The sequence below is a fragment of the Chiloscyllium punctatum genome, chromosome 8 (assembly GCF_047496795.1).
Source record: "Chiloscyllium punctatum isolate Juve2018m chromosome 8, sChiPun1.3, whole genome shotgun sequence".
Lineage (NCBI taxonomy): Eukaryota > Metazoa > Chordata > Chondrichthyes > Orectolobiformes > Hemiscylliidae > Chiloscyllium > Chiloscyllium punctatum.
Window position 1 is genome coordinate 22746949 of NC_092746.1, and position 23377 is coordinate 22770325.

Below are 23377 nucleotides of genomic sequence, written 5' to 3' on the forward strand. Positions count from 1 at the left end.
TGTGTTATCTTCACTTTTGCTTGCTGGGAAGTACTCACTGCTGCTGGGACCACTGAGTTTTCCAGCATTGTTTCAAAAGGTCAGCCATGCGCCTGGTCAAGTGCTACAAGCTATGTCATGCACATCATGGAAGGGGAGCAAAAAGAAAAGCTTCTGAGGTAATATAGGTGTAATGGATTACACTTCATTGCAGACACAAGTACACAATGGTAAATGTGTTTGTATATGCTATTTAAAAAAACAAGTTACACAGATTATATGTCCTTGGTGTCACTCTGAGAAACCATTTTAAGGGAGTGCTATTCTTTCCCAAAGCCCAATGTTGTCTAACATCATCTCATTGTTCAATATGGGACCATCAGATACTGGAGAGCCTTCGAATGATTGAAAATTTTCACTTTTATTCAACAACTGAAAATGAGTGATCATTGCACCAGCTCATACTTATTGGAACAGATGTCAATTAATCCTTGTCCAGCTTGTTATGCATCACACTGCCGTGCTCACTCATGCAGAAGGTCACATTTGTCCTGCTCAATGTCCTTGTCTTCCTAGACGGAAGATTGTTGCTGCTGTCCGAACTCTTCAACATCCATCAAACTTGTTCTTTGTCTGCTGTAGTTTTGTGGCACATAGCATGCAAGCATTGTGGCATAGTCTAGATTGTGTTGCAAAGCCCTGCCCAGAGTGATTCAAGGATCCAAGCCTCATCTGCAGCAGACCTATCATCTGTTTCATGATCGCCAGGTCAAAGAATGGTGATGAAGGGCTTTTGCCCGAAACGTCAATTTTCCAGTTCTTCGGATGCTGCCTGACCTGCTGTGCTTTTCCAGCACTGCTCTAATGTAGCGTTGTATTTATACTCTGCTTTACTCAGGGTGTTGTAAAATGGAGTCAGTCATGATTGCAGAATGTAGCCCTGGTCTTCCAGTAACCATCATGCAGGTATCTGGCCCTTGAAAGTTTAGCTACGAATCCATGCAGTGGGCTATGGAATAACTGTACATGGACTTCTGACATAGGGACCTTATGATGATGAATGCAGCACAAGTCATGCCATCTAAATACAGTAGGAAATTGCAAGTGCTATATGATTACTGAGATCTCCTACTGTGTACTCTCACATCACTCAAGAAAGACAGCATTGTATATAGGAGGACTTACAGTTACTCTATGAGTGAAGGTAAGAGGAAATCAGTTACATGCCCATCAGAAACCTAAGACGTCTTGGATTATCTTGTGAATTGTGTCCCAAAGGTGACACTTCAAAGGTCATCTGTGATTACGTCTGCTTCACAGAGATGACTATGATTAATTTGTAATGACCACTGACATGGTCAAGATTGTTCAAGATGAGGACCTGTATCCTACACAGCCAGACACTGCATGTAGTTCACATACAGGGTACTATGTTTACACATTACTTAAACCTGTACTGTGAAAATGCCTGATTAATGCAATTGGCCCTTGAAAGGCCTCACAATGCTCGCAAATAGAGCTTGTGTGCTCAGAAAAAGAAATACTCACCCGTTCTAAATGTGGTCGCTTCCATTTCCATTGCACATTTACAATTCTTTATTCATTTTGTGGGATGTGCGTGTCGCTGGCTGGCTAGCATTTATTGCCTGTCCCTAATTGCCCTTGAGAAGGTGGTGGTGAGCTGTGTTCTTGAACCACTGCAGCCCACCTGCTGTGGGTTGTAGCTCTCCCAAATTTGGCACTAGCCCCAGATGCTAATGAGCAGGACTTTGCAGGATCAACAGGGCTGTTTCTGCCATTGTCTTTTCCAGTGCCTATGTCAATGCCAGGTGATCTGTCCAGTTTCTTTGAGACTTTGTAGTGATTGGTACAACTAAATGAGTATAGAAGGTAATGTGGGTCACACTTGGCTCAGTGAATCACAGGCTGAATCTGATGTTTTTTTTTCCTAAGGGTTCCCCCAAGCCTCCATGTTTCTTTCTTCCTTGCAATCCCTGTCAAGCCCATCTTGCACATATCTCTTTGAATAATGAGTTAATCTCCAAACATGTCCCTGATCCCTGGCCCTGTAGCTTAGTCACATCAATCATCATGCTACACTGAACCCTTGCAATCAGGGTTGTTGTGACCATTGATGACCCCACCCCTCCTACTCCCATTGTAACTAAATTCCTTCAATGCACTATTGTCTCCATAAATTATATATTGAGTTTCCCTCCTTCACAGTTATCCATTCTGCGTTCTAGCCTGCTATACCCAATTCCCTGCTAGAGTGATGGGCCATGACTTTCATTTAGCTGACCCCTGAGACTGAAGATTACCTAACACTGATCAATTTGAAGGGACAAACCCAATTGATGACTGATCAGAACCTGGTCTGGTGTCTGTTCTGCTCCCCAGACTGGTTGCATTGGACCTGCAGGTCTGACTGTGGCTCACTTCTCAGACTGAAGTGATACAGATTCCTGACTTGTGACCCCAAGAGCCAACTGTTTGCCAAGAGTACTGCTAGCTCATGGTGCAGGTGTAAAATAGATGTAGCATGGTGCCATACAGCAACATGACCACCCTCTTGACTACTCCCTACTGAGAACTTGACAAACTACCTGGCAGGTACTAAATGGCAACTCAAGACAGTAGTGCTATTTTCTATACAACTGGAGCAGCTGCATCCTATGATATTAAAAGAAATAGTTGCAGAGGTAGTGGATGTATTGGTAGTAATTTTCCAAGAATCTTTAGATTTTAGAAACATTGCAGAGGATTGGAAAACTGCCAAGGTAACATCTTTATTTAGAAAGGGAAAGACACAAATAACAGGTAATGATAGCCATTTAACTTAACATCTGTCATTTGAAGACTAAGAATCTATTATCAAGAATGTATTGGCAGAGTATTTCCAATATGATTAGACAAAGTCAGCACAGCCTCATGAAGCTGGAATCTTGCCTAACAAGTATATTAGAACTCCGAGGAGATAACAAGCAGGATAGATAAAAGGGAAGCAGTGGATGTAATATATTTAGAATTTCAGAGGACATTTGCCAAGCTTCCACATGCTACGTCACTTTGTAATATTAGTTCCCATAGTATATTAACATGGGTATTTCCAGGATGGCAATCTGTAAAGAATAAAGTGCTACAGGAATCAGTGCTCGGGTCACAATTATTATTTACTATAAATTGGGATGACACAAGAACAGGTTGGCAGGCAAATAATGAGGATGGCATAAAGAGTCTGCAAAGGGATATAGAGAGGTTAAAGAAGTGGACAAAAACTTGGCAGATGGAACACAATGTGAGGGAATGCAAAGTTATGCACTTTGGCAGGAAGAATAGATTAACTGAATATTATTTAAATGGAGAAAGTCTGCAGAATGCTACAGCACTGAGTGATTTGGGAGTCGACATTCATAAATCACAAGAAGCTGGCACACAAGTTCAGCGAGTTATAGGGAAGGCAAATGTTGGTCTTTATTTCAAAGGATTGAAGTTTAAAAATAAGGGGAAGTAAAACAAAGAACTGTGGTTGCTGGAAATCTAAAACAAAACAGGAAATTGTTGGAGAAATTCTGTAGGTCTGGCAGCATCTGTGCAGTGTACAGAAGGTTCACTAGGTTGATCCCAGATATAGAGGTGCTGTCTTATGAGTAGAGGTTGAGTAGGTTGGGCCTCTGTTGGAATTTGGAAGAATGAGACATGGCTTTATGGAAACATATGAAATTCTTAGGGGACTTGACAGAGTAAATGTGCAAAGTTTGTTTCCCCTTATGAGGGTATCTCGGATCAGAGAGCATAATCTCAGTAATAGGGTCACCCATTTAAGACAGAGGTGAAGAGGAATTTCTTCTCTGAGGGTAGTGAATCTGTGGCATTCTTAACTCTAGAGGGCTGTTGATTCTGGTTTGTTAAATGTATTTACGACTGAGATAGATTTTTAATCAGTAAGAGAATTGAAGATTATGGGGATGTGGTAGGTAAGTGAAAATCAGATCAGCCAATGATCTCATTGAATGGCAGAGCGGGCTTAAGGGGCTATATGGTCTACCTCTGCTGACATGTTGTATCGTGCTATGGTCGAAGACAGCAGTACTGTGAGCCTTTAAGCTGTGGATGAGGGGACAAATAGCAAAAAGGCAAGGTGGAGATACTGTGAGTCTCCAAGTAGACACAAAGTGAGCAAGTGCTGAGAGAGCAAACAAGAAGCCCTGAGATCCATCCTGGCCTGATTGTAAGTTGAGTGCTTGTACTTTCATACAAAGTTTGCTGATAGCAGCATTGCAATGCAAGGAACTGGTGCACTCCAAGGTGAAGTACTGAAGTTTTGATCTGTATTGTAAGTTGGTTAGAGATGTGCTATGATGATATGGTGAACCTGGTACATGTCTGTTGTCAACCTCAGTGGATGGAGGGGTAGACCTTGCATATGTTGGCCATGGAGGGTCCCATGAGATTTTGCAGACTGCTGTCGAAGATGGAGGAGCTCAGAAGCCAGAAGTGAGCTGGGGTTGCCAGGTACCTACTACTTTCATGTCATGAATTGTAACCATCCAATTTCTATCCAGTGTGAAGGAGAATCAGAAAATGGATATCCATGAGATGATTGTGGGTAGTAATGCTTTGCTAATAAAAATAGGCCTGTTGCCACTCACTTGTGAGATTTTCATCTCACCATTCAAAACCTGGTTGCAGATTTGGATTTTTTTTTCTCAACATTGATAATCTGTTCAGCTGATCTTGTCACATTTTTCCAGCTGACCTGCCAATGCCCATATCATTCAGGTTCTGGTAAGATTCTGCCCATTGTCTCATAACCATACTGGAGAAAAATGAGGGAAGTGATGTTTGAACACACTGTAGAAAAGGAGAGAGGAAGTGTTTCTTGTCTCTGTCCTATTGTAAATTTAGAATACAGAGATGCTAGGCGAGACCATGCCATAATATTTAATGAATAAAAATATCTATAACCTTAGAGTGAACAATTAAAGATTAATGTGAAAACTGACATTAACTATACTAACTTCAGCATTAATCCTTCTGTGTTTACACAATGGTGGTAATTAATGTTTATGTTGCACAGTTCTTCACAATCACTCCATTGCATATTACTTCAGCGGTCAGATCAGTCTGAATTGTCTGAGCTGCTGCTTATGCTGATGGTTGCTTCCATCTCCTTTAGTATATGGATCTACAAGGCCTTCCTGCTCTAGTGTGAGGGAGGAATATCATTCCCGATGTCCTAATGTGAATAATCTCTTGTCTTAAACAAATACCAAAAAGGCAAGGCAAAGATGCTGTGAAGCTTCAAGTAGGGACAAAGTGAATGAGCACTAAACAAGCAACTGAAAAACCCTGAAACATTTATTGCATGATAGCAACTATATGCAAGTTATATTGGTGTGATAGACAGTGTTACCTCAACTGTGAGTAGATCACAATTCTATCCCTCAGGAGATCCTAAGCTGTACTATGGCTCAGGTCCATTGGCTACCATCATATTGGATGGTGTTTAATGTATTCTTCAGCATTAACTCTTATATGTTTATAGAATAGTTAATATTTAACAAGCTTGGTGGAAAACAATGAACCCACCTTATTCTGTAAATTGTTCATTTCACTATATTTATGAAGTGTATTTGTAGCAAATGGGGTGATCTCAATTTGGTGATTTGATTTAAATTAGTTTAAAGAGCTCCTCAGAGCTACAATTCTTGTCAAAAGTGGCTACCCTCATCAAATTATTACAATGATGTCCTTATGTGTTACACCAAATCTGTAATGAATAAAGACCTGGAATATGATTAAATTGATGTAGTATGAATATTCAGCACTTTGAGTATGTAAGCAAAGCATATTATATTTCAAATTTCAGTTCTGAGAAGTGTAATAACTCTTATAACTTCACTAAGGATAATTCTCTTTGGCTGAAATTAAAGCAAATGACTTTAAATTGAAATTATCCCAATTTTCTACAGTAGACTTTAGAATAATTGTAGTGGAATGATATTTAACTTATGAAGCTTACCCTATGTAAGTTTCACTTATATAGGTTTCAGTTTTATATAGTTTGTTTTAAAAGTGGAAGTACCAATATAAAGTTTGAAATAATAAATGTACTGTACATGAAAAATAGTTATGGTTTTGTATCATATAAACCATATTGTTAGTCAATTTATTCAATCACTTTTGTTTCTGTTTCTTGAATAGTGTCAATTACAAAAATGAAAGAAGGTTCAGTTGTCATCCTCATCAAAAACTTTTTTTGGAGATTTTTGTTGCACTTGTAAAGCAGAGGCTAACTTGCAGGTAGGAATAAACCTTGTTCATTGCTAAATTATTTTGCAAATGTATTCAAATCTTACTTTTCAGCTATAGTATGCTACTGTACATTGTCTTATGTGAAAGCAATATGTGTTATAGATTCAGTTAATCTACTAAACTAAAAAAACACAACAACTAATGAATAGTTGCTTTTATCAGGCTTTATCAGCAAATGATCTGGATACAGTGAAAAATATCATATCTTTTGTGTATCCAGCTGCATTATTGTGGTCTAAATTGTTGTTCCAATTAATCTTTAAAGTACATTTTACTTAGTGTGTAAAGCAAAGAAAAGTACTTTATTTGATTTTGACTTTTCTCATGGCAAATATAGATATGACCAAAATGTGGTAAATAGGTGAAGCAGTGGCAAGCATCACACAGCATCAAAATGGAAAATATTGGTTAAAAAAGCAGCATTAAAAACACTGTATTGGATGCACATAGTATTCATAACAAGGTTAATGATTTGAATGCAAAATTGAGATAAATGGTCATGATTTAATTGCTATTGTGGAGAATTGATTACAGGTTAACTGAGATTGGAAACTGACTATCCAAGGATATTCTATATCGAGGAGGCATAGACAAAAAGAAATAGGAGGTGGGGTAGCACTCTTAATAAGAGATGACATCGGTATTAAGTAAGAGAGGATCTTATGTAGAGAGGCTTTAATCAGGAAATGAAAGATGCATGCGATGTGCATAATACTGTAATAATGGCAACATAAATTTCTATATAGACTGGGATAACCAAGTCAGCATTAATGCTGTAGAGGATAAATTCTTGGGAGTGTGTATGAGATGCATTTGTGAAACATATGTTGAGGAGCCAACAAAGTCTTATGTTATTTTGAATTTGGAATTATTTTAAGAAAATGAGTTATGGAAAATAATCTGAAACTAGAGTCTTAAGGACTCTAGTTCTAAGCAAGTTCGCTATCGTAGATGGAGCAATTACACTAAAATACACTAAAATGACAGTATTTAAAGAAATACTAAAAAGTCTACTGTCAATATACATTCTTCTAAGGCATTAATACCCAAAAGCATAGTTAAATTAAAGATTACATTAGGAAGTGGTTTATAGGAATGCCAGAAGTAAAGATAAACCTGAGAGTTAGGAGCAATTTATGACCCAACAAAGGATGACTAAGAAACTGTAAGGAAAAGGAAGCAAGAATGTAATATAAGCTACAAAGGAGTAGAGGTAGTGGAGCATTGATAGTAAGCTTTCATAATTATGTAAATAATGGAAATGTTACCACTAATTTGGAGGTGAGAATTGTAACCTTATTAATTAAGAAAAAAGGGAAAGAGAAAGTGGAGAACTATAGATCTGTTACTTTTACGTCAGTAGTGGAAAAATGTTATAATCTATTATAAAGAATATATTATAAAGAACCTTAACAAAAGAAAGTCAAAATTGGGCAGAGTCAACATAAATTTATGAAAGGGAAATCATGCTTAACAATGTTATTGAGGATATTACTTGCGGAGTGAATTAAAAAAAAAGTGGATCTGGTGCATTTGAATTTCAGAAAGGTTTGATAAGAATACACACTGGAGGATGGTAAATAAATTTAAGCATGTGTTTGGGGGAATTTATTAATGGATTGAGAATTTGTGAATAGATGGAAAGCAAAGAGCAGGAATGAATCAGTAATTCTCAGAATGGCAGACTGTTTACTAATGGGGTGCTGCAAAGTCCACACTACATAATCTATACAAATGATTTTAATGTGGAAACCAATTGTAATATTTTCAAATTTGCTGAATACACAATACTAAGGGGGCATGATGTGAGAAAGATGCAAGGAGACTTCAAGAAGACTTGGACAAGTTAAGCAATTGGGAAAGATCATAGCAGATGAGATATAATGTGAATAAGTGTGAAATTATCTACTTTAGTAATTAATAACAGAAAGACAGATGACTCCTTAAATGTTGAAAGGAACCTGAATGTCCTTGGTTGAGTCACAAAGTGCAGGCATAAAAATCAACAGGGCAGGTAATTGTTATGTTAGCCTTCATCACAAGGGAATTTGAGTACAGGAGTAAGGACATTGCACTGCAATTGTATACCACCTTAGTGAGACTACATCTGGAGTACTGTATACAGTTTTAGTCTCATTATCTAAATAAGGATATACTTGCCATTGAAGGAATGCAGTTCACCAGACTAATCCCTGGGATGGTAAGATTTTCATTTCAGGAGGGCCATATTCTCCAGAGTTTCAAAGAATGAGAGATAATCTCATTGGCATGTATAAATTTCCTACAGGGTGGATGTAGATTGGATGTTTCCCTTGTCTTGTGCTTTTAGAATCATGGGGCATAATCACAGGATAAGGTATAGGCCATTTAAGACTGAGATGAGGAATTTCTTCACTCAGAGGATGGTGAAATCCAAAATTTTCTGTCCCAGAGAACTGTGGAAGCGTAGTCTTTGAGCAGGTTCAATACAGAAATTGATATGTTTCTGGATATGTAGAGACATTTATCCATGATCTAGAACAGCAGAGCAGTTTTAAATTTTTTTTTAATTCACTCATGGAATGTGGGCATTGTTGGTTAGCCAGCATTTATTGCCTGTCCCTAGTTGCCCTTGAGAAGGTGGTGGTGAGCTGCCTTCTTGAATCACTGCAGTCCACATGCTGTGGGTTGATCCACAATGCCCTTCAGCAGGCTGTTCAGCAGATTTTGACCCAGCTATACTAAAGGAATGGCAATATACTTCCAAGTCAGCATGGTGAGTGAGTTGGAGGGAACTTGTAGGTGGTGGTATTCCTATGTATCTGTGACTGTTGTCCTTAGAGGTGGAAGTGGTCATGGGTTTGGTTAAGGATATTTGGTGAATTTCTGCAGTGTATCATGGAGATAATACATACTGTTGCTGCTGAGCATCAGTGCTGGATGGAGTGGATCTTTTTGTATGCGCTGACAATTGAGTGGGCTGCTTTGTCCTCGATTATGTCAAGCTTTTTGAGTGTTGTTGAAGCTATACTCATCCAGGCAAGTGGGGAGTATTTCATCATGCTTGCAGATTTGTGCCTTGTAGATTGAGGACAGGTTTTGGAGAGTCAAGTGGTGAGTTACTCGCTGCGATAATCCTAACCTCTGACCTGCTCTTGTAGCCTCTGTGTATATGTGGTGAATTTCTGGTCAAAGTAACCCTAAGGATGTTATTAGTGGGGGATTAGTGATGGTAACATTATTGAATAGAGTCATAGAGTCTATTCTTGGAAACAGAGTCTTTGGCCCAACTCTCCCATACCAGCTAGGTTTCCTAAACTGGTCCCATTTGCCTGCATTTGGCCCAAATCCCTCTGAACCTTTCCTATTCTCATACCTGTCCAGGTGTCTTTTAAATGTTGTAATTGTTCTTGCCTCTGATAACTCATTCCATATACACACTACCCGCTGTGTGAAAACATTGCTCCTCAGGTCCCTTTTAAATCTTTCCCCTCTCAACTTAAACCTATGCCCTCTACTTTTGGAGAAAAGACCTTGGCTATTCACTATATCTATGTCCATTATGATTTTATAACCCTCTATAAGGGCACCCCTCAGCCTCCTCAACTCTGGCGAAGAAAGTCCCAGCTTATTCAGCTTTTCCTTATAACTCAAAATGAGATGAAAGGCTGAAAGCAGCAAGAGCTCTAGAGGAGCATAGAATGTGCAAGGGTGGACTTAAAAAGGGAATTAGGAGTTCAAAGTTTGTGAGAAGATTTGTAGCTCGGGTGCTCGTTGTTGTGGTTCTGTTTACCGAGCTGGGAATTTGTGTTGCAGACGTTTCGACCACTGTCTAGGTGACATCCTCAGTGCTTGGGAGCCTCCTGTGAAGCACTTCTGTGATGTTTCCTCTGGCATTTATAGTGGTTTGAATCTGCCACTTCCGGTTGTGAGTTCTAGCTGTCCGTTGCAGTGGTCGGTATATTGGGTCCAGGTTGATGTGCTTATTGATTGAATCTGTGGATGAGTGCCATGCCTCTAGGAATTCCCTGGCTGTTCTCTATGAGGACAGGCTTTGGACAGTCAAGTGGTGAGTCAACAGAGAACAGCCATACACACTACATCAACGCTTTACCTTCATCCACCTGTTTGGTCACCATCTCAAAGAACTCAATAAGATTTGTGAGGCACAACATACCCTTCACAAGACTGTTTTGTCTATCCCTAATCAACTTATTCCTTTCTAGCTGATTATAAATCCTATCTCTTATACTCTTTTCCAACACTTTACCCACAAACAAAGTAGGGCTCACTGGTCTATAATTACCAGGGTTGTCTCTCTTCCCCTTCTTGAACAAGGGGACAACATTTGCTATCCTCCAGTCTTCTGACACTATTACTGTAGACAATGATGACATAAAGATCAAAGTCAAAGGCTTGGCAATCTCCTCCCTGGCTTCCCAGAGAATCCTAGGATAAATCCCATCTGACCCAGGGGACTTATCTATTTTCACATTTCCCAGAATTGCTGACACCTCCTCCTTGCTAATGTCAATCCTGTCTCATCGAGTAGCTTGTTTCTCAGTATTCTCCTCGACAACATTGTCCTTTACTCGTGCGAATACTGATGAAAAATATTCATTTAATGATTTTCTCTCCTCGGACTCCACACACAACTTCCCACTACTATCCTTGATTAGCCCTAATCTTTCTCTAGTCGTTCTTTTATTCCTGATATACCTGTAGAAAGCTTTAGGGTTTTCCTTGATCCTACCTGCTAATGATTTCTCATGTCCCCTCCTGGCTCTTCTGAGCTGTCTCTTTAGGTTTTTCCTAGCTAACTTGTAACTTTCAAATGCCTGAACTGAGCCTTCACGTCTAATCCTAACATAAGCCTCCTTCTTCCTCTTGACAAGTGGTTCAATTTCTTTAGTAAACCACAGCTCCCTTGCTCGACAACTTCTTCCCTGCCTGACAGGTACATACTTATCAAGGACACGCAGCTATTCCTTGAAAAAGCTACACATTTCAATTGTGCTCAGCCCATGCAGTTTCCTTCCCCATCCAGTGCATCCTAAATCTTACCTAATCACATCATAATTGCCTTTTGCCCCAGGAAAAACTCTTGCTCTGTGTTATATATCTCTTCCTTTCCATCGCTAAAGTAAACATAACTGAATTGTGATCATTATCACCAAAGTGCTCACCTATCTCTAAATCTAACACCTGGCCAGGTTCATTACCCAATACCAAATCCAATGTGTCCTCGGCCCTTGTTGGCTTGGGTACATACAGTGTCAGAAAACCATCCTGCACACATTGGACAAAAACTATAGTATTTCCAGCCAATATTTGGAAAGTTAAAGTCCCACATAACAACTACCCTGTTACTCTCGCTCCTATCCGGAATTACCTTTGCTATCCTTTCCTCTACATCTATGGAACTATTTGAAGCCCTATAGAAAACTCCCAAAAGGGTGACCTGTCCTTTCCTGTTTCTAACCTCTGCCCATACGACCTCAGTAAATGAGTCCTCAAATGTCCTTTCTGATACCGTAATACTGTGCTTGACTAACAATGTCTTTTCTCCCTCTCTTGTATCATTTTCTGTGTTGTTACTGAAACATCTAAATCCCAGAACCTGCAACAACCATTCCTGTTTCTGCTCTAGCCATGTTTCCAAAATGGCCACAACATTGAAGTCCCAGATACCATCCCATACTGTAAGTTCACCTTCCTTATTCCGGATGTTCCTGGCATTGAAGTAGACACACTTCAAACCACTTTCCTTTTTGCCGGTGTACTCTTGCGACCTTGAAACCATATTTCCGACCTCATTACTCTCAACCTCCTGGATGCTGGAACTACAATTTAGGTTCCCATCCCCCTGCTGAATTAGTTTAAACCCTCCCATATATTATTATCAAATCCACCTCTCACCCCCAATGATGTTAGTATCCCTCTGGTTCAGGTGTAGACCATCCTGTTTTTAGAGGTCCCACCTACCTCAGCATGAGCCCCAATTATCCAGGTATCTGAAGCCCTCCCTCCTGCATCATCCCTTGTAGCCATGTGTTCAACTCCACTCTCAGCCTATTCCTCACCTCGCTAGCATGTGGCACAGGCAAAAAACCAGAGAGGACAACTGTGTTTGTTCTAGTACTAAGCTTCCACCCTAGCTCCTCGAATTTCTGCCTGAAATCCCCATCCCTTTTCCTACCTGTGTGGTTAGTACCTATGTGGACCACGACTTGAGAACTGCTCCCTCTCCCCTCAACGATCCCAAAAACACAATCTGAGACATCACGAACCCTGGCACCCCAGAGGCAACAGACCAACTGTGAGTCTCTCATTCCCACAGAACCTCCTATCTGTCCCCCTAACTATGGACTCCCCAGTGACTAATGTTCTACTCAACTTCCCCTTTTCCTTCTGAGCAACAAGGACAGACTCTGTGCCAGAGACCTGTACCGCATGGCTTAACCCTGGTAAGTCCCCCCACCCTGCCAACTGTATCTAAAACAGCATACTTGTTATTGAGGGGAATGGCCACAGGGGTTCCCTGCACTGCCTGCCGGTTCCCTTTCTGTCCCCTGACAGTAACCCATCTGCCTCTTCCTTGTACCTGAGGTGTGACTACCTCTTAGATTCTTAGAGGACTAAACAGGGTGATGTAAAAGATTTGTTTCCCCTTTCCAAAAGGGAGGACAAAATAATGGGTTGTACACTTAAGACACAGATGATAAGGAATTTCTTCTCTTAGAGACACTGCCGACCATCAGAAAAAAAAAGTTATTCCTACTCTTTGTTTCCTGTCTGCTAGCCAATCTTCTTCTATCTCAATGTACTACACCCAATCCCATGCGCTTTTATGTTTACACATTAATCTCTTACGTGGAACTTTATCAATAGCTGTCTGAATTTCCAAATAAACCACAATAACAAGCTCCTCCTCCCCCAATCAACTCTGCTAGTTGCATCCTTGAAGATTTCAGATTACTTACAGTGTGGAAACAGGCCCTTCGGCCCAACAAGTCCACACCGACCCGCTACCACCCAGACCCATTCCCCTACACCTAACACTACGAGCAATGTAGCATGGCCAATTCACCTAATCTACACATTTTTTGGACTGTGGGAGGAAACCGGAGCACCCGGAGGAAACCCACACAGATACGGGAAGAATGTGCAAACTCCACACAGTCAGTCGCCTGAGGCGGGAATTGAACCCGGGTCTCTGGCGCTGTGAGGCAGCAGTGCTAACCACTGTGCTACCGTGCCACCCATTTGTCAGGCATGACTACCCTTTTATGTCTGATTCTACCACCATTTGTTATTAAATCCTTCATAATGGACTCCAGCATTTTCCCCACTACCAGAGTCAGACTCACTGATCTATAATTCTCCGTTTTCTTTTTACCACCCTTTTTAAATAGTGGGGTTATATTTACCACTCCCCAATCTGTAGGAACTGTTCCAGAGTCTATAGACCTTGGAAGATGGCTGCTCATGCATCCACTATTTCTAGGGCTACTTCCTTTAGAACTCTGGGGTGTAGATTATCAGCCTTCAATCCCATCAGTTTCTCCAACACCATTTCTTTACTCATACAGATTTGTTTCAGTTCCTCTCTCTCACTTAACACTGTTTACCATCATTTCTGGTGCAATATTTGTGTCCTCCTTTTTCCTCCTTTGCATCAAATTCCCACCTGTACCAAATTCCCAACTTATCACTTAGGCTTCATTGTGATGCTCTGTGCTTCCACAATATCTTCTCTCCAACTTTTACCAATGTGCATTTTCTTCTGCAATGGGAGAAAGCAGAGAGGTAGGAATGTTACGAAGAGTGAAGAACAGCATTTCTTGTATGGTGACTGTGAGGATGGATTTGTAGACCTAGGGTTGTTGCAAATGATGACTACTCAGACAAGCATGTGAAGGGTCTACAGAGAAAGGAGTACGTGGAACTGTAAGGTATTTTGACCTAGGTTATGCTGTGTGAGTCAGATTGTACCCAAAATTGTTATTCACCCAAAATTGATCCTCCTGGTCCACTAACTTAAGGTTAGATAAGCCATATTACTGTTCTACACTTCAGCCACATCTCACATTACTGCTTTCTGCCTCCTTCCCTCACTAAAGACCCTCAACTCCTTTGGTAATAATGGAAGACTCAAGGACCAGCCTTCGCAGGTCTTCTCACCATTCCTGTGCATGCTGTATCCTAAAAAAATACAAGTCCTGGTGAGCATGTTTGAAATATCTCTTGGTCCTCTTAATTAGAAATTTTCTAGGCACTGGATACAGTGGTAGAAGTGGCCACAGATTCTAATGTATAGACTATTATAAGATTCTTTGTCTTAGAATGAGCACTGATATATTCTTTTAAATCACCTGACAGCATTTCTGAAACATTTTCTTTCTGAGAAGTTTCATTTCTTCTGAGATTAGCTTTTCAATAATAAATTATATGAAATAATTGGGACATTTTGCCGCACTTACTCAATTCCATCATGCCATCCATTCTATCCTATACAATCCTGTGCCTCTTATCTCATCCCTAACCCACACTATCCCCATCCTTTCCATCAATCCCATCCTATTTCTTAAAGAAACAATCTCTTCAGCCAGGGTTCCCCCTTACATTCTGTTTTTCTTGGTTATCCATCATTTCCATTGCTCTCAGCAACCAGTTGCATGTATGTCACACACTGCAATTCACCACTTGTCTCCATGTGTCTGGTACTGTCCACCAAGTAAACCCACCAACACATGGAACCCATAAACTGACCAATCAAAACTGTCTAACCCTGCAAAAAAGCATTAAACATTATGAACTATACTCATTGTAGGTTAACAATGAATGTGAATTATATATTGCATTAATTTTTTTTGGAGTTTCATAAACTGTGCAGTGAGTAAAGAGAATGCTTGGTATTGAATAGCAGATGGTAAGAAGTCTGTTATGCACTGATAGCTAACTTATTAATTAGCATAGAACATTGAAAAAGTGATGTTAACAGTAATGCCAGTTTAATTTGTAACTTGGTGTGATATCTTTTCTGTTACAGGCAATGGGTGGATAGAGTTCCACCTGCTAATTTTCTTCGGGTGTTAATCTGTCTGAGATTAATAATGAGAGATCAATTTTATCAGGTTTGTTCAATGAGCTATACACATCTACTCTTCAATCACTCAATTTGTCAATGATTTAAGTAAGTGATGTGAAGACTTCTTGCCATTGTGTTTGGTTATGTTAGTTATTTGAAGCTAATCACATTTTTTTCAACTGCTTCTCAGTCCTGAGTGCACTCGTTACTGGCGTCCGACTGTTATTGATTTTTTTCAGTAACTGGATAGTGATTTGAAATGCCATTAAAACTTGCCTTCAAAAAATTTCAACTTTTTGGTAATATTTTGCTCTACTTGTTTTTCTAAATATATAAAAATGAGTGTGTCAGAGACATGGATTTTAGCAGATCAAGAAGGCAGCTCACCACTACGTTCTCAAGGGCAACTGTGGATGGTCAATAAATGCTGACCAGCCAGTAAAACCCATGTTCAGTGAGAGAATAAAAAATCCCTGAGAAAGAGCGTACAAAATTAACAGAAAATTGAGTCAATTCAAGCAGGGTGGCTAGGCATTGAGTCAGGATACTTTCCATTAATGAGTTTGAGATGGGCTGTATTATGCATAAAATTCAGCATCTCAATACCACTAAAGCCTACCTTTTTTTGCTCTGAATGCTGGACATGACATTTCTTAATTGGAATGATGCCAGTATGCAAGAAGACATCGAATGGACACTGATGTGATTTGCTGAGCCTGATATATATATATTCTAAACTCAACCTGTTATTACACATCTGTGGAGGAGATGGGACTTGAACCCAGAACTCTTAGTTCAGTTGTAGGAACACTTATACTGCACTTCCAAAGCCCTAAATCTGACTCTGATAGCCTGATGAATTGCCAGAACACTAAATTTGTTCAATGCATGTGTGGTGTCTTTGTTAATCACTCCAGAAACAACAAGTTAATTTTTTAAACAAGGTAATCCTATGTTGGCGCTATTAAAGAGAACATTCACCAGTTACGGGTGAGGTGCTTCTGACTTTCATACCTTTGGCTTAGCACAAGTATGTACTGCAGTGACCTGTTAGAGCAATTTGTATTTTTGCTTGCCACGGTGAAGAAGGCAAGATCAACATCTTGCACAGTTGCTGCAGTATCACTTAACATGAACAGAACATGGAGAGAGGAAGCAGAGAGGAGAATCGCTGGAAAGAGAAGGAAGGCTCTCTAGCAAGTCTCTAGCCAGAAAGGGAGTGAATCTATACTGAATTTGGTTCATGTGGTAAGTTCTAGTATGTCTATTCCTAAATATTGATTGAGGGTTAGGTTCTAATGTACTATTAATAGTTAGGTTCTCTTGTTAAGCAGGGATTGACTGGAGTGCTAGTTATTTGTCATTTAGCAAGCAATTCAGGAAGCTAAACTGGTTGGTGAGTCATTACAGGCTTTATGTAAAAGAAAGGTTAGGCCTTTGTGGTGCTGTGATAATGTCCATACTTCTGAACCAGGAGGTGCAGGTTCAAGTCCCACCTGCTCCAGAGGAGTGTCAGAACATCTCTGAACAGTGTGATTAAAAAAAATCAGGATTTTCAAACTACATGTTTGGTTAAAGGTGCATGGTCAGGACACTCACCCTAGTGAAATGTAGACCAAGTGAGTCATTCATTAGGATCACATGGGACTTCACTGCACGGGGAAAAGATGCTTTAAGTAAAGTTTATTGCAATTTGTAAAATGTGTGAAGTATGCATGAGATTTGTCTGTACTAGTATGGTTCAACAATAGTTTTAAGCTTATTAAGTTAAGGCAAGCAAGATAAATAAACCAAAATAAAATAATGCTAACAGAATTAAAGTAAGGCAAAACTGGGTAGCTTGATCACTTTGAATTCCTATACGTGGGGTGTCATGGATGCTACCAGTGACCTAGGCAAGCACATGAGCAACAAGTGTCACCATCTGCAGAAACTTGAGCTCTGGGTATTGAAACTCAAACAGAGCTGGAGCACATTTGCAAGGTTGAAAGTTATGTGGTTTGCACAAGAGGCAGAAAAGGAATGTGTGACTGTCAGGTCATCCAAGAGAGCCAAACAGGTAAAGTAGGCTCCATTCACAAATCAGTTTTCCCTTTTGCATACGGGGGGGGGGGGAAGAAAGAAGAAGTAAAGAGCAGAAGTTATAGTGAATTCATTAGTTAGGAGAACAGATGAATGTTTCTGTGGTGGTAGGCAAGACTCCAGTGTGGTGTGCTGTCTCAGTGGCAGGATCAAGGCTGTCATAGAGGGGCTGCATGACATTCATTTGGGAGACATTGAACAGCCAGAGGCTATGGTCAGCATCAGTGACTTAAGTAGGATGGGAGATGAGGTTAGGAAATTGGGAAAGAAATTGAAAAGTAGGCCATTCAAAATAGTAATCTTAGGAATATGTCAGTTCCGAATACTAATAAGCATAGAAATAGAGAAATGATTGATTGAAGATGTGACTTCTGAGGCCTTAGGAGCAGTTCTGCGGTGGATGGGACCTGTACAAGATGGACGAGTTTCACCTTAGCCGATGGGGACTAAAACCCTCACAGGCAGTATTGGTGACTGCTGTTTGGTTGGGAGGGTTTGAAGTAGGTTGATGGAGAATGGGAATTCAGATTTGAGGGAAGCAAAACTTGTAAAGAAAGTAGAAAAGTAGAAGGCAAAAACAGAATATAGGCAAAGCTTAGACATGCATCAAGGAGGATCAGAAAACAGAATAATGTTAAAAAAGCATAATTAAAGACATTCTATTTGAATGCACATGCCATTCACAGACATGTTGATGGTTTGAATGCACAAATTGAGATGGATGGGTAGAATTTTAATTGCTGTTACCGAGACATGTCCACAGGGTGACCAAGACTGGAAAGTGAATATCCAAGGATATTTGGCATTCAAAAGGAATAGGCAAAAAGAGAAAGGAGGTAGTGTCACATTCTTAATAAATGGTGAGATCACTACATTAGTACGAAGAATTTTAAATCAAAAAGTTGAGATTTAGAATCAGTTTGGATGGTGCTATGATAAAGTTGCTATAAAGAAGTCTTGGGAAATAGGGACCATAAGATGATTCAATTTTGCATCAAGTTCGAATTCATCGTAGTTCATTCTGAAGCTAAGGTCTTAAAACTGAAGAAAGGAAATTATTGCGCATATGGGGATGTGTTGGCTATGGTGCATTGGGAAAATGCTCTAAAGATTTGATAGTAGACAGCTGTACTACACTATATATTTTTCTAAGGCACAAACAGAGAGGAAGGTAAACCGACCGTGGTTAACAACTCAAGTTAAAAATTCCATGAGATCAAAGGACCAATAATCCTTTAATAAAGCCAGAAAATGTCATAACCTGAGGATTGGGTACTGTTTAGAACTCAGCAAAGGAGGACCAAGAAACAGATTAAGAAGGGGAATCGAGAACATGGATGCAAATTTATGAGGAAATTAAAAGCTTCCTAGGGTATGTGGAAAGGAAAAGATTAACAAAGACAAAAGTTGCCCATTAACGGTGGGCAAGAGAATTTATTGCAAACAGCAGGGAAAAGGTGGGGAACCTAAACAATTACTTTGCACCTGACTTCTTGAAAAAGACATGGAATATCTTCTAGAAATACAAGGCAAAAAAGGACTTGTAAAACTGAAAAACTGAAATAAATTGATATTAGAAGTAGTACTTAATAAGTTAACTGAATTGAAGGTTGATGAATCCCCTGAATCAGTTGAGTTTCATCCCAAAGTTTTGAATAATCTGGCTAATGAGGGTTGTAGCATGTTATTGAAAAAAAGTGGGTGAGGGCAAGAAATAAAAGTTCGATGCATCTACTCATCATCTATTTGAGCTTTATTTTTAACCATTAACTATATTTTGTTTTAGGGCCAACATATGTTCAAGCCTTCTTTCTTCTACAAACTGTAGCCCTTGCTCAGTCAAGTTCCAATCACCTTTCAATGCACTTTACACAAAACAGGTCATCTCCTACTAGTATTTTTATTATTTACGCTTTTGTGATCAACTGTGTGTTAAACATTGCTTGATGTGGTTCAGCATCTTTACTCTGGGATGGCAATGTTTGCCACACATACAGCATATGTCGGCATTAGTGGAGAAACTGCAGTGTTTGATGGATTCTTTATTCTCTGAATCATTTTCTCATCCAACTAAGCTCTCTCCAGGTAGTCACCCTTAGAACATCCTGACTGTTAGTAATAATCCCCAGTTGTGTCTATCGTCTCATTTTATTAATTCATGGGATATTGACATCGGTGGTTAAGTCAGCATTTATTGACCATCACATTATAATGTAGGTTAATTGCGATATGGCATTATTTTGGATTTCATTATCATGACCTAATTGGAATTTATAAGATCTAAAGGTTGATAGGGTGCTGAAAGGATGATGCCTTTTATGAGAGAGACTAGAAGTAGGGAACACAGCATAAAAATAAAGATTCATACATCAGTGATGGAGATAAGAATTTTTCTCCCTGGGGATCATTAGTCTATGGAATTCTCTTGCCCATCAATTAATGTTTATAAGGCCGATTGGATGAATTCTTGACTGAAAATGAATTCAAAAGGTAGGGGGCTTAAAAAAAAAGAAAGTAAAGGTCATAATCAGATCAACCATGCTCTTACCATATGCTCTTAAAGCAGATTGAGGAGCAAGATATCTACTACTCCTGTTTCGTTGGTTCGTTGCTCATTGCTTCGTCTCTTTGTGATGTTAACTATGGATGAACTGCTCATATGACAGCGGCAAAATGAATAATATGTGAAAGAGTATTGATACCAGAATACAAATCTGTTTGACTTATCTACATATCTCAGAGGTTTCCAGTGTTGACCTGTCATAGCTGATCTCAGATTGTGTTGGAAGATAGAGACCACATGAGTAACTTTGGCATGCAACAAATTTTCTTCAGAAATTGAAATAAATTACAGCTGCTCGCATGAAAGAATGCCTTGAGGTGATTGATGAAAGCAAAATATTGTAGTCTCCCAGATTCACAGAATTTCTCTTGCAACTGCTGGACTGAGAAGCAGCATTCCCTCTAATTTCCTTTCCAGCTGCTCTGACCTCTGAGGGCCATGCATAGCAGCAATATCCAGTAGCAGACATCAGGGCTGAGATTGGCATGCTAACACACAACTTTGAAGCAGCTATGTGTGCCTGAAGCTTAGGGGAGGTGATGTTGCTGAAAACATCATGCCAATTGGAGATCTTCTAGTTTTGAAACTGAACTGCAATCATACTAGATGCATTCAGGGCTGCAGCTTGTCAAGGGCAATAGAGGCAAATACTTTTCTCAGGAGAGACCTTCCTCAATTGTTGTCACAGTCACTGCTGTTGCCTTTTTACAGCATGTATCATAACCTGATCACAATCACAAATGAGTCATTAAAGTTGCTAAGCTTCTCCATAATGTTGGTATCTTTCTTCCATATCAGGTAGGCAGTCAGCAGTGTTTAATGTTTCCTTGGTGATGATATATTCCATGGAATACGACTCGAAGCAGTGTTCTACCCATCTTAATCGATTTGTTTGAATCAGTGATGATCTGTTTTGTATTTGTTTACAGTGAAACTGATATATTGATGAGCCTATTGCTTTTTTTGATTGTATCCCTAGGAATAATCTGTATTGGAAGACATCAAGATAGTCTGGCAAAGTACTAAGCAGTGGTCAAATCAAAATCATATAATCTAGCCTATAACTTTTCTAATATAAATCTCCATCAAACTTTACTTTATCTCAACCTCCAATTGAATGCTATTATATTCAAAAGGGAAGTCCATTAAAAGAGACCATGCCTCTAATCAGGGATTGGAGCCATAATCAGAAGCCTCATGACATAAAAGAGCCTCCCTAATTACTCTTCTGTGGTTTTTAATATCAACTATTACATTTTGTGTATGTATTGAGAATTTTGTGAATTGTGACTAGGATTTGTTTCACCCCAAGAGCTTTGTTTCTTAAAATAATTGATGAACATTCACATTTTTGTTTACATATACATTTCAGAAAATTTTCAGTGAACTTGGAGGGGTTGAGAGCTTGGCACAGGTACATCTTCATATTTAATAACATTTAACTTTAAATCAATTCAATTAGTAGTTTTCAAATATTTAATATAGTCATATTTTTTTCTGTGTAGTATATGGAAACAGTAGCAAATGGATACCTTGGATATGGAGGACAACAGTTTGTTGTTGACAGATTGGTCACGGTGACAAGTAAGTTCAAGTCCTTTCACAAGCAAATGATGAAACTTACTTTTGAAACTTCTCCCTCTCTTTCTTAAATTTTAGAGCATCAGAACAACTTATTGCATAAAGTCTTAACTCTAAGCCAGAACTTTAAAAATTCAGACGCCACACCAGGGGTTGAGCACATTCCTAGGCTTTTCCTTGAATGCAGTGTTGCAGATGCTAAACTGATGTCCTATCTGCCAGTATAGCTGGAAGTAGAAGAAATATTGGAGTGTGGAACCTAGAGTTGTAAATTCATAACCCACCATTGGTACATCTGGAAAATGCATTCAATAAAGCTGATAATTTGTATGTTGGTGCTGGAAAAAAATGGTCAAAAACTCAACTGAATTCACCAATGGTCTTAAGAAAGTGACCTGTCACCTCAATCTGCTTGAGTGTAGTGTGACTGCAGTCACAAACTATGGATTAGGTTTCAATGGTGTCCTAGCTGATCATCATTGTTCAACCAACACCAAAATGCATCAACTAGATGCTTTTTGGGACCTTGCTATGAATAAATTGGCTGTTAGCTCAGTTGGATGGATGACTGGTTTGTAATGCAGAGTGATGCCAACAGCAAGGACTCTCCTGAACCTCTCCCTTCACCTGAGGCTTGGTGACCCTCAGGTTAAACTACCACTAATTTATACTCTCCAATGAGAGTCAATAAGCATGATGCTGGAAAAGCACAGCAGATCAGGCAGAATCCAAGGAGCAGGAGAGTTGACATTTCGGGCATAAGTTTTTTCATCAGGAATGTGCTCAATTTCTCATAGTCGTTATAACCTTACTGCAAAATCTCTTACAAGGATGCCACCTTGAAGTTCTACTCCTCCTTCCACAAGGGCCACATTCCTGATAAAGAGCTTATACCCGAAATGTCAACACTCCTACACCTCCGATGCTGCCTGATCTGCTGTGCTTCTCCAGCGCCACAACTTTTGACTCTGATCTCCAGTCCTCACTTTCTCCTAGCTCTCTAATGAGAGAGCAGCCTTATGATCTGATATGACTATGGCTCTTTATCCTTTCCTTACATTCAAAATAATTTGCTCGCTTGAAATTCTTTGAAACATTCTGGGGATTTGAAAAACTTTGCATAATTGCAAGACTTCATTCATAAGTCCTACTTATGCTTTACAATGTGCATTTGCATTAGGGATTATGTTTTTTTAACTCTGGTTTATTGCATACTTTGTGGCATTTATGTAAAAAACATGAACTATAAGCTAGGGCAAGCAGTAGGAAAGGGATGAACTTTACCAAAAAGTGGATGTGGAATTTTTGGCAACTGCTTAGAGGGTTTCTCTCTTTGAGCCCTAGTATGTGTTTTCATGCGAAACTTGCCTCATTAACAATGTATCCCACCACGATGGTGCCTTGCTCATTGGATTCTCTCATCCACCACAAGCAAAGAACTGGCCACTGTCATAGAGATGTACCGCATGGAAACAGACCCTTCAGTCCAACCCGTCCATGCCGACCAGATACTCCAACCCAATCTAGTCCCACCTGCCAGTACCCTGGCCTATATCCCTCCAAACCCTTCCTATTCATATACTCATCCAAATGCCTTCTAAATGTTGCAATTGTACTAGCCTCCACCACTTCCTCTGGCAGCTCATTCCATACACGTACCACCCTCTACAAGAAAAGGTTGCCCCTTAGGTGTCTTTTATATCTTTCCTCTCTCACCCTAAATCTAGTTCTGACCAGCCTGTTCAGCCTTTCCCTATAGCTCAAATCCTCCAACCCTGGCAACA

General features: G+C 39.6%; 1 protein-coding gene across 1 annotated transcript in view; it reads left to right on the top strand.

Annotated features, from left to right (window-relative positions):
- nek10 (NIMA-related kinase 10) overlaps positions 1–23377 on the top strand; it is a 235924-nt gene that overhangs the window by 46844 nt on the left and 165703 nt on the right. The window contains exons 5-8 of the mRNA XM_072575222.1: positions 6187–6285; positions 15329–15413; positions 21385–21426; positions 21518–21596. Of these exons, the coding sequence (XP_072431323.1) occupies positions 6187–6285; positions 15329–15413; positions 21385–21426; positions 21518–21596 (305 nt within the window). The remainder of the gene's footprint in view (positions 1–6186; positions 6286–15328; positions 15414–21384; positions 21427–21517; positions 21597–23377) is intronic.